This window comes from Giraffa tippelskirchi, chromosome 4 (genome assembly GCF_054371585.1).
Source record: "Giraffa tippelskirchi isolate mGirTip1 chromosome 4, T2T-mGirTip1v1.2.pri, whole genome shotgun sequence".
NCBI classification, from domain to species: Eukaryota; Metazoa; Chordata; class Mammalia; order Artiodactyla; family Giraffidae; genus Giraffa; species Giraffa tippelskirchi.
Window position 1 is genome coordinate 99,675,578 of NC_137278.1, and position 11,490 is coordinate 99,687,067.

At 38.9% G+C, this 11,490-nt stretch overlaps 1 protein-coding gene across 9 annotated transcripts in view; it reads right to left on the minus strand.

The window, feature by feature from the left end:
- Positions 1–10,042, minus strand: part of NPHP1 (nephrocystin 1) — a 67,180-nt gene extending 57,138 nt beyond the window's left edge. For all 9 annotated transcript variants that reach the window (XM_081484806.1, XM_081484808.1, XM_081484803.1 and 6 more), the window contains exons 1-4: positions 9,958–10,042; positions 6,930–7,003; positions 3,081–3,141; positions 1,941–2,065 (exon numbers count right to left, since the gene is read on the minus strand). In XM_081484806.1, the coding sequence (XP_081340932.1) occupies positions 1,941–2,065; positions 3,081–3,141; positions 6,930–7,003; positions 9,958–10,026 (329 nt within the window). In that variant the 5' untranslated portion in view covers positions 10,027–10,042. The remainder of the gene's footprint in view (positions 1–1,940; positions 2,066–3,080; positions 3,142–6,929; positions 7,004–9,957) is intronic.
- Between the last annotated feature and the right edge of the window lie 1,448 nt (positions 10,043–11,490).

An 11,490-nucleotide genomic window follows, 5' to 3' on the forward strand; every position in this document is an offset into this window, starting at 1 on the left:
CTATCTGCCTATCTCTCCAACACATTCTTTAACACATTGAAAATAGTTCTTCAATAGTTCTGGTGTGCTAATTTTCACATCTGGGTCACCTAGGCTTCCACTGATTATTTTTTCTCTTTATTATAAGACATTTTCCACCTTTTTTAAGCTATATATTGAATCAGACTTGGAAAGCTCTCAGCCATTATTCTATCAGGTATTATATGTTGCACTTGTAATTGTTGATTATTTTCTACATTTGAATTCTTTTAAAACATTCTTTTTTTTCCATTTCATCCATCTTTTCTTCTATTTTCTTTAACATATTAATCATATTGTTTAGAAATCCCAGTCAGATTACTCCACTCTCTAGTTCAGATCTGGGTCTGTTTTCATTGACTGTCACTGCTTAATTATCTATTATTTATTTTCCCCTACTTTTTTTGCATTTCTAGTCATTATTTTTAATAATTACTTTACATTGTGGATGATATATTTAGAGACTCTGGATTATGTTGTCATCCTTTAATGAGTAGTGAATTTTGTCCTGTTATCTTTTTCCTGTTAAGGGTTGGTTTTAGGTTTTGTTGGGAAAGATTTCCTTCAGTTTTGTCTGTATTCCAAGATCACAGTTTTGAGTATTAGGGTGTATTCCTTACTCCTAGACATAGGTCTTATGTGCTCTCTACCCAGACGCATGAAGCATTCACCAAGGTCTCTCTACTCTAGCTGGGAATAAACCCCAACATTTTTCCAGGATTCTGTGACCTCCAGAATCGTTTAAGCTCTCAGTCTCCCAGCAGGTGCTTTCTGCTAGGCCTTCTGGAATCAAGCTCTGTGTAGCCCAGGAGTCCCCTCGGATTTCTGGAGACTCTGCACGTCTTTTCCGTCTCCCCACATGTTCCAGTAGCTTCAGCAACTCCAGAACTTTTAAGACCTTTTCTTTTTCTATGTGGGTCATTTTTAAAGTCTTTATTGAAACTGTTACAATACTGTTTATGTTTTATGTTTGGGGTTTTTGGCCCCAAGGCATGTGGGATCTCAGCTCCCTGCGTTGGAAGGTAAAGTCTTAACCACTGGGCCGCTAGGTCCCAGCAACTCCAGAATTTGATCTCTGGAGCCCAGAGAGACTGCTGCTCCCTGTCTGTGACCTACCTTCCCGCATCACAGCCCATAGACCATTGCCAGCAAGAGGGTCTGGGTAAATACAGGAGTCACCTCTTGTGTCTCTCTGTATTAGGGACATCAGCCCTGCTCAGTTGATGTTCAGTGAGTTCAGACAGCCATTTTGTATATTTTGTCCAGATTCTACAGTGTTTTTTTGGTAGGAAAGTTAAGTCCAATACTAGCCACTTTGTCATTCTCAGTACTGGAAATCAATGGAAATTCTAGAAACCTTCTAATAATATATTCTTTAGTGTTTTTCTCCCCAGAATAGTGTAAAAGTATGGGAACAGCATTTGAAGAGTCTAAATAGTTGACTTTTCCCTTTTTACCTCCCTATGAATTGGGTTTGTTTACACCGTCAAGTTTTCTTTCCATTTTACAAAGCCTGTTACTAACATCCACTCCATCAGGAAAAGAATGCATGTTTCTGCTTCCATTTTTTAAAGAATATCTATAAAAGGAGGAAATATGCAAATAGATAATTCGGATAATTTTGTTTTTACACATCAACACTGACATTAAAGGCATGACCCTTAGTTTCTAACATCTGTTTATTGAGCTTTTCACATCTTTGTTTTGTTCCCCCAACTAACTTATGAATTACCCGAGAGATTATGGCTTCTACTTCTTTACATCTCTCCTGGAAGCTCACACTTTCTACTATATACAATAAGTAACTGTTGACAGATTATACTGTTACAGTTTTTATCTATATACGACTTTATTCTGAATAAAACATTTAAACTGTTGGTGATGTAATATTTGAGAGGAGGAAAGAAAGTAAGGGTGCATACTCAGTGACATTTTCTCTGCTTACAGACACAGCAAGCTCCTGCAGCTGGTGGGTTAGCTTATCCAAAAGATCGTGCTCTTCTTCTTTCTTCTGATAATAATTTCCCACAGGTGCAGGTTCATCAGCCTATGAGAGAATATAAGTCTACTTCACTAAAAAAAAAAAATTCAGTTTTTATTACATTTATTGTAATAGAAAAAAAACTCCAATAAGTGATACAAGACAAAGCAAATATCAATATGACACTATGCCTATCTTAGATAAATAAGTTTAAAAGAAATGTAGATTATGCTGGAACATGAATCAAATGGCAAAATCAAGTTATACCTCTTACTTTTTTTGTTTTTTTTTGTTGCTAGGTGTTGCAGACCCTCTATAGTCAGTAAGGGACAGGTTCCAGACAGAGGACTGGCTTTGGAGTTAAAAAAAGACAGGTGCCAAGTCCAAGTTCTGCCACTTACTGGCAGTGAGACACTAGGAAAACTGCTCCACCTTTGCAAGCCCCAGTAGTTAGGTTTTCCAATTTAGGGTCAGTCAGTCTCCTGAATTACAGTTTTTCATCACTGGAGAAATTCAGAAGAGATACTTAGAAACCACTTGTCTCAAATGCAGGAAGGGAGATTCACACACAGGCAGGGAGATGACTTTTACACGCCTTCTACCCCAAGTGCTCTCTGAGTCTCTGGCCCTGAACACTTTGCTGAAGTTCAGGCTCATATTAAAAAAGGAAATCCTAATGGAATTGCCAAGAGAAAATTCTAGTTCCCCCCATTTCTGCAGTCACCGATCTCAGATCTGCTGTGTGATTCAGGAAGCTTCTCTACCTTGTACCCTCTGGGCCAGATTATGTACTTCCCCACAGTGTGATTAAAATGAAAACAATTCTAAACTGTAAAACATAAAACTTACACAACGCAATAATAAAAATAGCTTCTTCCAAGTTCTTCCGAGTCCTCAGTACTGGATGAGTTCATCATAGCTGAACTTACTTATCAGTATTTGGAGCCTTGGTTCACACTTCAACACTTATATGAGCCCAGGAACCTACCCACTCTAGGGGGTAGGAACTCCCACTTAATAAAATATTTGGGTAAAAACAGATTTTTTTCAAAAAAATAATGTGATCAACTGTAATACTTACTTTTTTTAATTTTTGAAGAGCATTTTTATTTTCATCTATTGCCTGTTTTAATTGGATACATCTAAATTTTCAAAAAGAAAGAAAAATATTGATTTTTTAATTGTCATAACCAAAACAGCTATTTTATAAAATCATATGTTCAGTCTTTAAGCAGGCAAGGCAATTTCTATTGTACGAATGATGTTTAAAAATTCATATGTAAGTGTCTTTCCACTCATTAGCTTGGGTGATCCTCATAGCAAGATCTAAGGTACGAGGTATGATAACCAAAACTCAGAAGACTTAAGTGACTCTGGGCTTCAGTTCCCTAATTCTAAAATAAGGAAAGCACTGGACTTTTAAATGCTTCCATAGCTCTAAATTCCATAAACCCAAGATTCAGCCCAGAGGACAATATGATACGCCACATCAAAAAAAGAAAAGACAAAAACCACATGATCATCTCAACAAATGCAGAAAAAGCATTTGATAAAATTCAATATCCATTCATTATAAAAACTCTTACCAAAGTGGGTGTAGAGGGAATATATCTCAACACAATAAAAGCTACTTATGACAAACCCATAGCCAATATAATACTCAATGCTGAAAAGCTGAAAGCCATCCTGCTAAAATCTGGAACAAGACAAGGATGCCCACTCTCACCACTCTAATATAGTACTGGAAGTCCTAGTCATAGCAATCAGGTAATAAAAAGAAATAAAAGGTATCCAACTTGGAAGAGAAGAGTATGCAAATTACATGATACTACATATAGAAAACCATAAAGACTCCACACAAAAACTACTACAACTGATAAATTCCACAAGGTAATAGGATACAACATTCACATGCAGAAATTGGTTGCATTTCTTTATCCTAAAAATGAAATATCAGAAAGAGAAAGTAAAAATAATTCCTTTTAAAATTGCATCAAAAAATAAAATAAAATACTCTACGTGGAATCTAAAATACAATACAAACCAACATATCTGTGATACAGAAACAGACTTACAGATATAGAAAATAGATTTGTGGTTGACAAGGGATGAGGGAGGGAAGGACTGGGGGTTTGGGATTAGCAGAGGCAAACTATTATACAGAGGATGGATAAACAATAAGGTCCTACTGAATAGCACAGAGAACTATAGTCAAAATCCTGTGACAAACCGTAACAGAAAAGAATATGAAAAAGAATGTGTGTGTGTGTGTGTGTGTGTGTGTGTGTGTGTGTGTAACTGAGTCACTTTGCTGTAGAGAAGAAATTAACACAACAGTGTAAAGCAACTATACTTCAACAAAATTAAAAAAATAAAATACTTAGGAATAAATGACCAAGGAGGTGAAAGCTATATGCTGAGAACTATAAAACAATGATAAAGGAAACTAAAGATAATTCAAAGAAATGGGAAGATGATCCATGTTCTTGGACTGTGTGCACGCTTGGCTGCTCAGTTATGTCCAACTCTTTGCAACCCCATGGACTGTAGCCCGCCAGGACCCATGAGATTTTCCCAGCAAAAACACTGGAGTGGGTTGCCATTTCTTCCTCCAGGGGATCTTCCTGACCCAAGGATGGAATCTGCGTCTCCTGTGACTCCTGCATTGGCAGGTGGATTCTTTACCATTGTGCCACCTGGAAATTCCAGGTTCTTGGATTGGAAGGATTATTGTTATTAAAATGGCCATATTATCCAAAGCAATTACAGATTTCATGCAATCCTTATCAAATTACCTATGATATTTTCACAGAACTAGAACCAATAATCTTACAATTTATACAGAACCAGAATTGCCAAAGCAACCCTGAGGAAAAAGAACAAAGCTAGAGGCATAACCCTCCCAGATTTCAGACAATGGTACAAAGCTACAATAATCAAAACAGCACGGTACTGGCACAAAAACAGACACAGATCAATGGAACAGAATAGAGAACCTAGAAATAAACCCACACACCTAAAGTCAATTAATCTTTGACAAAGGAGGCAAAAATATACAATGAAGAAAAGACAGTCTCTTCAGCAAGTGGTGTTGGGAAAGCTGGACAGCACATGTAAATCAGTGAAGTTGGAACACACCCTCACGTCAAACACAAAAATAAACTCAAAATGGCTTAAAGAGTTAAATATAAGACACGATACCATAAAACTCCCAGAAAAGAATATAGGCAAAACATTCTCTGACATAAACCATACCAATGTTTTCTTAGGTCAGTCTAGTAACACCAAGGCAATAGAAAATAAAAGCAAAAATAAAACAAATGGAACCTAATCAAACTTATAAGCTTTTGCACAGCAAAGGAAACCATAAACAAAATGAAAAGATAACATATGAACTGGGAGAAAGTATTTGCAAACACTGTGACCAAAAGGGCTTAATTTCCAAAATATACACGCAGCTCATACAACTCAACAACAGCAACAAAACAACAACCACTCAGTCAAAAAATGGGCAGAAGACCTAAGCAGACATTCCTCCAGAAACGACACACAGATCGCCAACAGGCACATGAAGAGATGCTCAACATGGCTAATTACTAGAGAAATGCAAATCAAAAATACAATGCGGTATCACCTCACATGGGTCAGAATGGCCATCATTAAAAAGTCTGTAAGAAAACAAATGTTGGAGAGGGTGTGGAGAAAACAGGGGACCCTCCTACACTGTTGGCAGGAATATAAACTGGTGAAGCCACTGAGGAAAACAATATGGAGGTTCGTCAAAAAAACTAACATTAGAGCTGGCCTGTGAATCCAGCAATCCTACTCGAACTTGGAAAGATACACCTTATGCTCATAGCAGCACTATTTGCAATAGCCAAGACATGGAAACAACCTAAACATCCATTAAAAGGTGAATGGATAAACAAGATGTGGCACAAACATGTTAATATAATGAAATACTACTCATCCATTAAAGAGAATAAAATAATGCCATTTGTAGCAACATGTATGGCCCTAGAATTATCATACTAACTGAAGTAAGTCAGAAAGAGAAAGACAAACACTGTATGATATCACTTACGTGTAAAATCTAAAATATGACTCAAATATACCTCTCTAGGAAACAGAAACAGAATCACAAATGAAGACAACAGACTGGTGGTTGCCATGGGGGAGGAGGGGAGGAGAAGGTGGGATTGGGGGTGGGGTTAGCAGGTGAAGACTGTTACACAGAGAATGGATAAACAGCAAGGCCCTACTGTACAGCACAGGGAACAATATTCAGTATCTTGTGATAAACTATAACGGAAAAGAATCTGAAAAAGAATATATATATATATTTATAGCTGAATCACTTTGCCTTATGCCAGAAACTAACACACCGTATTAATAAATCAACTGTACTGAAATAAATAAATAAATTCTGCATTTCTTGTTGGTTTTAAAACATTTTCATTTCCTTCCCACTTTGATGTTTTATAGTTGAGTAACATTAGACATATTAATTAACCACTGTAAACCTTAATTTTCTCATCTATATTAATGAGTAGCTCACTAACTTTCAGTAACTTTCAGATGTTATTATGAAGGTTAATTAAAAAATTCTTAGAGCGTGGACCACACTGTATGGTATATACAAAAGTACAAAATAAATGTAAGCTACTTCTTTTTAACATTTGTCATCCTCTATTTAACCTTATTCCAATATTTAGACTTGGTAGACATAGACAACTATAAGAAATATTTCAAAATACTTTTGGAAAATTTAATTCATTTTTACCTCAATATTATTTCCTATTATTACTTTGTCTTTTCAGAAATTGTATTAATTTAAAAAATATAATGCCTCAATTTCTATGCTGTAAATACTGCTGATTGAAATCTAAGTACAGTCTCTACAAAGCTTACATAACTTAGTATACTTTACCTTTGATAAATATCTCTCCTTTTACTTGCTTCTAAAGCTCCTTTCAGTCGACTCTCAGAAAGCAACCCATCAACCTACAATAAATGGAGACTGTCTAAAATATCACATTGTTAAATACCATATAACCTTAGGAAATAAAATTTTAATTTTTTTCCCAATATTTTATAATGAACAATTTGAAACACACAATAAAGTTGAAAGAATTTTATAGTGAACATCCATATACCCACCACCTGGATTCATCAACCCATCTGATTTTTTATGTATTACAAAGAAAATTATAACTATCAGTATATTTTCCCTTAAATAATACATCATGGGTATCACTAATTAGAGTTCAGTATTTGGAGTGAATTTTACATACAATGAAATACACATTTCATCTTAAGACTGTATTTGCTAAGTTCTGGCAAGTGCCATGTAATACAAACCCTTATCAACCTATAGAAAATTACCATTACTCCAGAAAGTTCCCAGAATGTACTCTTTTGTGTAATCATTTCACACAGCATGTTTCTGAGATACTTCCATATTGGAAGGATACTTCCATATACACTGCTGTGTGTATCATTAGTTTATTCTTTCTTATTGCTGAGTAATACTCCCTGTATGAATAAACCACAAGTTTTTTTCTTTCTTATCCTCATTCTTATATCTTATACTGTGACTTAGCAATTTCCAAATACTACCTGTAACTTTGCCAACATATCCACAAAAGAGGCACATACATCTTCTGGGTTCTATAGGTGTGGAAAAGATAAAGTGGTTGAAAAAAAAGAAATAAAAATTCTCTACTCTTGCCATTTTGCATCTGTTATTTACAGACATGGTGACAGAGTCAGTCATCACAGGCATAACCCAGATGGGTCCCTCATAACTTGTCCCATGGATAACAGGATGCAAGTCTGTGCCATTTTTTGCTTCAGGTGTCTTCCGTGGAGGCTTCCCTGGTGGCTCAGACAGTCAAGAATCTGCCTGCCAATGTAGGAGATGAGGGTTCGATCCCTGGGTTGGGAAGATCCTCTGGAGAAGGAAATGGCAAAATACTCTAGTATTCTTGCCTGGAGAATTCCATGGACAGAGGAGCCTGGTGGGCTACACTCCATGGGATCCTGAAAAGTCGGATGCAACTGAGCATGAGCAGAAGCACATCCTTTATGGGGCCAGGGAAGAAGGACCCACAACATCACAGAGCCCTTCCCAGACACACAGGGTATCAAAAGGCTCAGGAGACAACTGGGTTCCAGCTTGAATAACCCTGGTGATCGTTTTGTTTCATCTTTGTATCAGTAACAATTGTTGTGGCTTACTTCTACAACTTTTCCTGGTTCTGTCAATGTCCCACTAAATTTAAAATTTAATACAATATAAAGCATCTGACCAAGGCTCAGCTTAAGTCAGTGTCTCATCAACTTTTGTTTTTATTTCTACCAGAAGAGTATCCTACTTTGTTGTACCACTATAATTCCAATAGAGTTCTTTAACAAATATTTATCCACCCAATCTTTTGTACTTTTTAAATGAAAGTCCAAAACTGGATAAAATATGAGCATTCAGTACATCTTTCGTCTGCTAAAGATTATAAAATCATTTTATTTAGTGGAAATAATACTTGGTAATATTAACAGATCAAATGAGAAATAAAAAGTAAAATTTGCAAAGTGAAACAGGAATTTCACAAAATAACGCATTCATCACTACTAACCTTTTTCTTAATTTTTAAAGTAGTATACAGTGTTCAAAATTATCAAAATATAAAAAACTATGAAGCAGAACAATAGTCAACTAGCACTCTACCACACAGAGTCACCATCTTGGCATGTTTCTTTCCATATTTTTTCTAGGTATATTGCATATTACTGTTGTTCTTTAGTCGATAAGTCGTGTCTGACTTTTTTGCAACCCCATGGGATGTAGCTTGCCAGGCTCCTCTGTCCATGAGATTTCCCAGACAAGAATAATGGAGTGGGTGGCCATTTCCTCCTCCAAGAGATCTTCCTGACTCAGGGATGGAACCCGCGGGCTCCTACCATGTCTCCTGCTTTGCAGGTGGATTCTTTACCACTGAGCCATATAAAATTCTTCAACTTCAATATTGCATATTCAATTTTATATTTGTTCTAACTTGACATTTTATCACAAATATTTCCCCTAGCATATTAAAATCTCCATAACAAAATTTAATCACTGTTATTATATCCCAATATAAGTTACTTAAACATTCTCCTATTACTGATTATTTAAGTTGTATCCAGCCTTTTCTAAGTATACTGTGATGAATACCTCCATCCCTCAACCTCTGTCTCAATTTTTTAAAGTATGGTAAGTTCCTGGAAATGCAATTACACAGCCTAGGAGCATAAATATCTTCTTCATCTTGTTAAGGTGCTTTCCAGAAACGCTGTGCCTTATACCCTGGGGCAGTAAAAGTCCCTGTTTCATCACAGCCTCCCCAGTGCTGAGCATCAGATTTTTAAGTGTTTGTGGTATCTTATTTCCTTTGCAAATGCTTATCTTAGAAGTCAACTTTTCTCATGTTTATGTGACCATTATTTCCTTTTTAGTTCATGTCCTTGGCTCATTTGTCAGGTCTTAATATTTTTCCTTGATGCATATTTGGCTTGGGTTCATGTGAAGCAAAAACACTCAAGAGCCTCCACTGGATGAGAGATAAAGGAAAGGAAACATGGAGAATGGAAGAAAGTGATGTTGAGTGCAGAGATGGTTGGAATGTTATTATTAGTTTAGATTTGGAGGTGAGATGGGATAGAAGAGTTGTTAGGTTGCAGGTGGAGCTGTTAGGTGGGGTGGAGGGAGAGGAGGACAGCACTTAGCCGAGGATCCCATTTTCTAGCCTCCCCGGGGTTGGGTTGGGAGCGTGAGGGGTTAGAATCAGGGTTTGGTCCTGGGACGTTGCGGGTGGGGGAGGTTACCACTTGGAAAGGTTGGGTTGGGGTTGACTCTCAGAGTTAGGGTGCGCCCCAGAGCCCGCCCGCCGCCAGAGCCCAGGTCTCTCACCAGACGGTACCTGCTGCTTCAGCTCCTGACTGCGGCGCTGCAAGGACTGGAGTGGATCGCGCTGCCGCCTCGCTAGCATCGGAGAGCTCGGAGGCGCGGAGAGCACGCCGGTCGCCAGGGAAACCATGGCGGCACCGGGAGGTGACGCCATCACTACCCGTCCGCCTCGGCGCTCTGCAGCCCGCCGGGAAGCTGATTCTGGAAGAGTGTGGGGTTGATCCTCTCTTGAGGAAGCGGCTCCTTCAACTCGCAGGTCCGGAGCTCGCTGCTCAGGTTCACTGCCTAGCAAGTCACTTTTTCCTCGCCAATCCCCAAGGATTGGGGTGGAGGTGGGGGAGAATGTGCCGCTGCGTCCTAAACTACAAGTCCCATAATACCCAGTACTACCACATTCCTGCAGGGTTACTCGGAGTCCGCAGTGGCTCAGCGGTAAAGAACCCGCCGGCAATGCAGAAGCCAGCAGGGTGGGGCAGATCTCCTGGAGGAGGGTATGGCAACCTATTCCAGTATTCTTTCCTAGAGAATCCCATAGACAGAGGAGCCTGGCAGGCTACAGTTCATAGGATCGGAAAGAGGCGGACACGACTGAAGCGACTGAGCCTGCACGCACCAATTTTGCTAAACTAATCTTATGTTAGTCGCTCAGTCAGTCGCGTCGGACTCTTGCGATCCCATTGCTCCTCTCTGTTCATGGAATTCTCCAAGCAAGAATACTGGAGTGAGTTGCCATTCCCTTCTCCAGATCTTCCCCACCCAGGGATCAAACCCAGGTCTCCTGCATTGCAGGCGGACTCTGCCGTCTGAGCCACCAGGGTACTTGAAGCCTCTTAATGTCTTAAATGAACTGTACAGATAGTTTTCTTACGTGGTTTATACGGGATACGTGGTTCTGCTGCATACTCTCACTTCACAACTGTTACTGCTACTGCTAAGTCGCTTCAGTCGTGTCCGACTCTGTGCGACCCCATAGACGGCAGCCCACCAGGCTCCGCTGTCCCTGGGATTCTCCAGGCAAGAACACTGGAGTGGGTTGCCATTTCCTTCTCCAATGCATGAAAGGGAAAAGTGAAAGTGAAGTCGCTCAGTCGTGTCCGACTCTTAGCGACCCCATGGACTGCAGCCTACCAGGCTCCTCTGTCCATGGGATTTTCCAGGCAAGAGTACTGGAGTGGGGTGCCATTGCCTTCTCCGTTCACTTCACAAAGGCAGTATTTAATTTTTTGCTGTTTGGGATATTGCTGGAGTATCACTTAATTGTAGTTTTTGGATCCTGAGTTCTATGGTCTAGGGATGGTCATTCTGTTCTACAAGAAGTCATAAACCGTGATTATGAGCTGCATTTTACATCTCTCAGGGAGGTTGTAATAGCATTTCCCCAAGTGGGACTCAGTCCTATAAATCCAATTCCCAAACTCTTCCCACTACATGCAAGCTCACTTTTTAAAAGATGAACCACATTGGTACATGTTTACAAGTTAATCCCACAGGCCAAGAGCCATGCTCTTTGGGTTCCTTCTTCAACAGAAATGTGACAAGAACCACC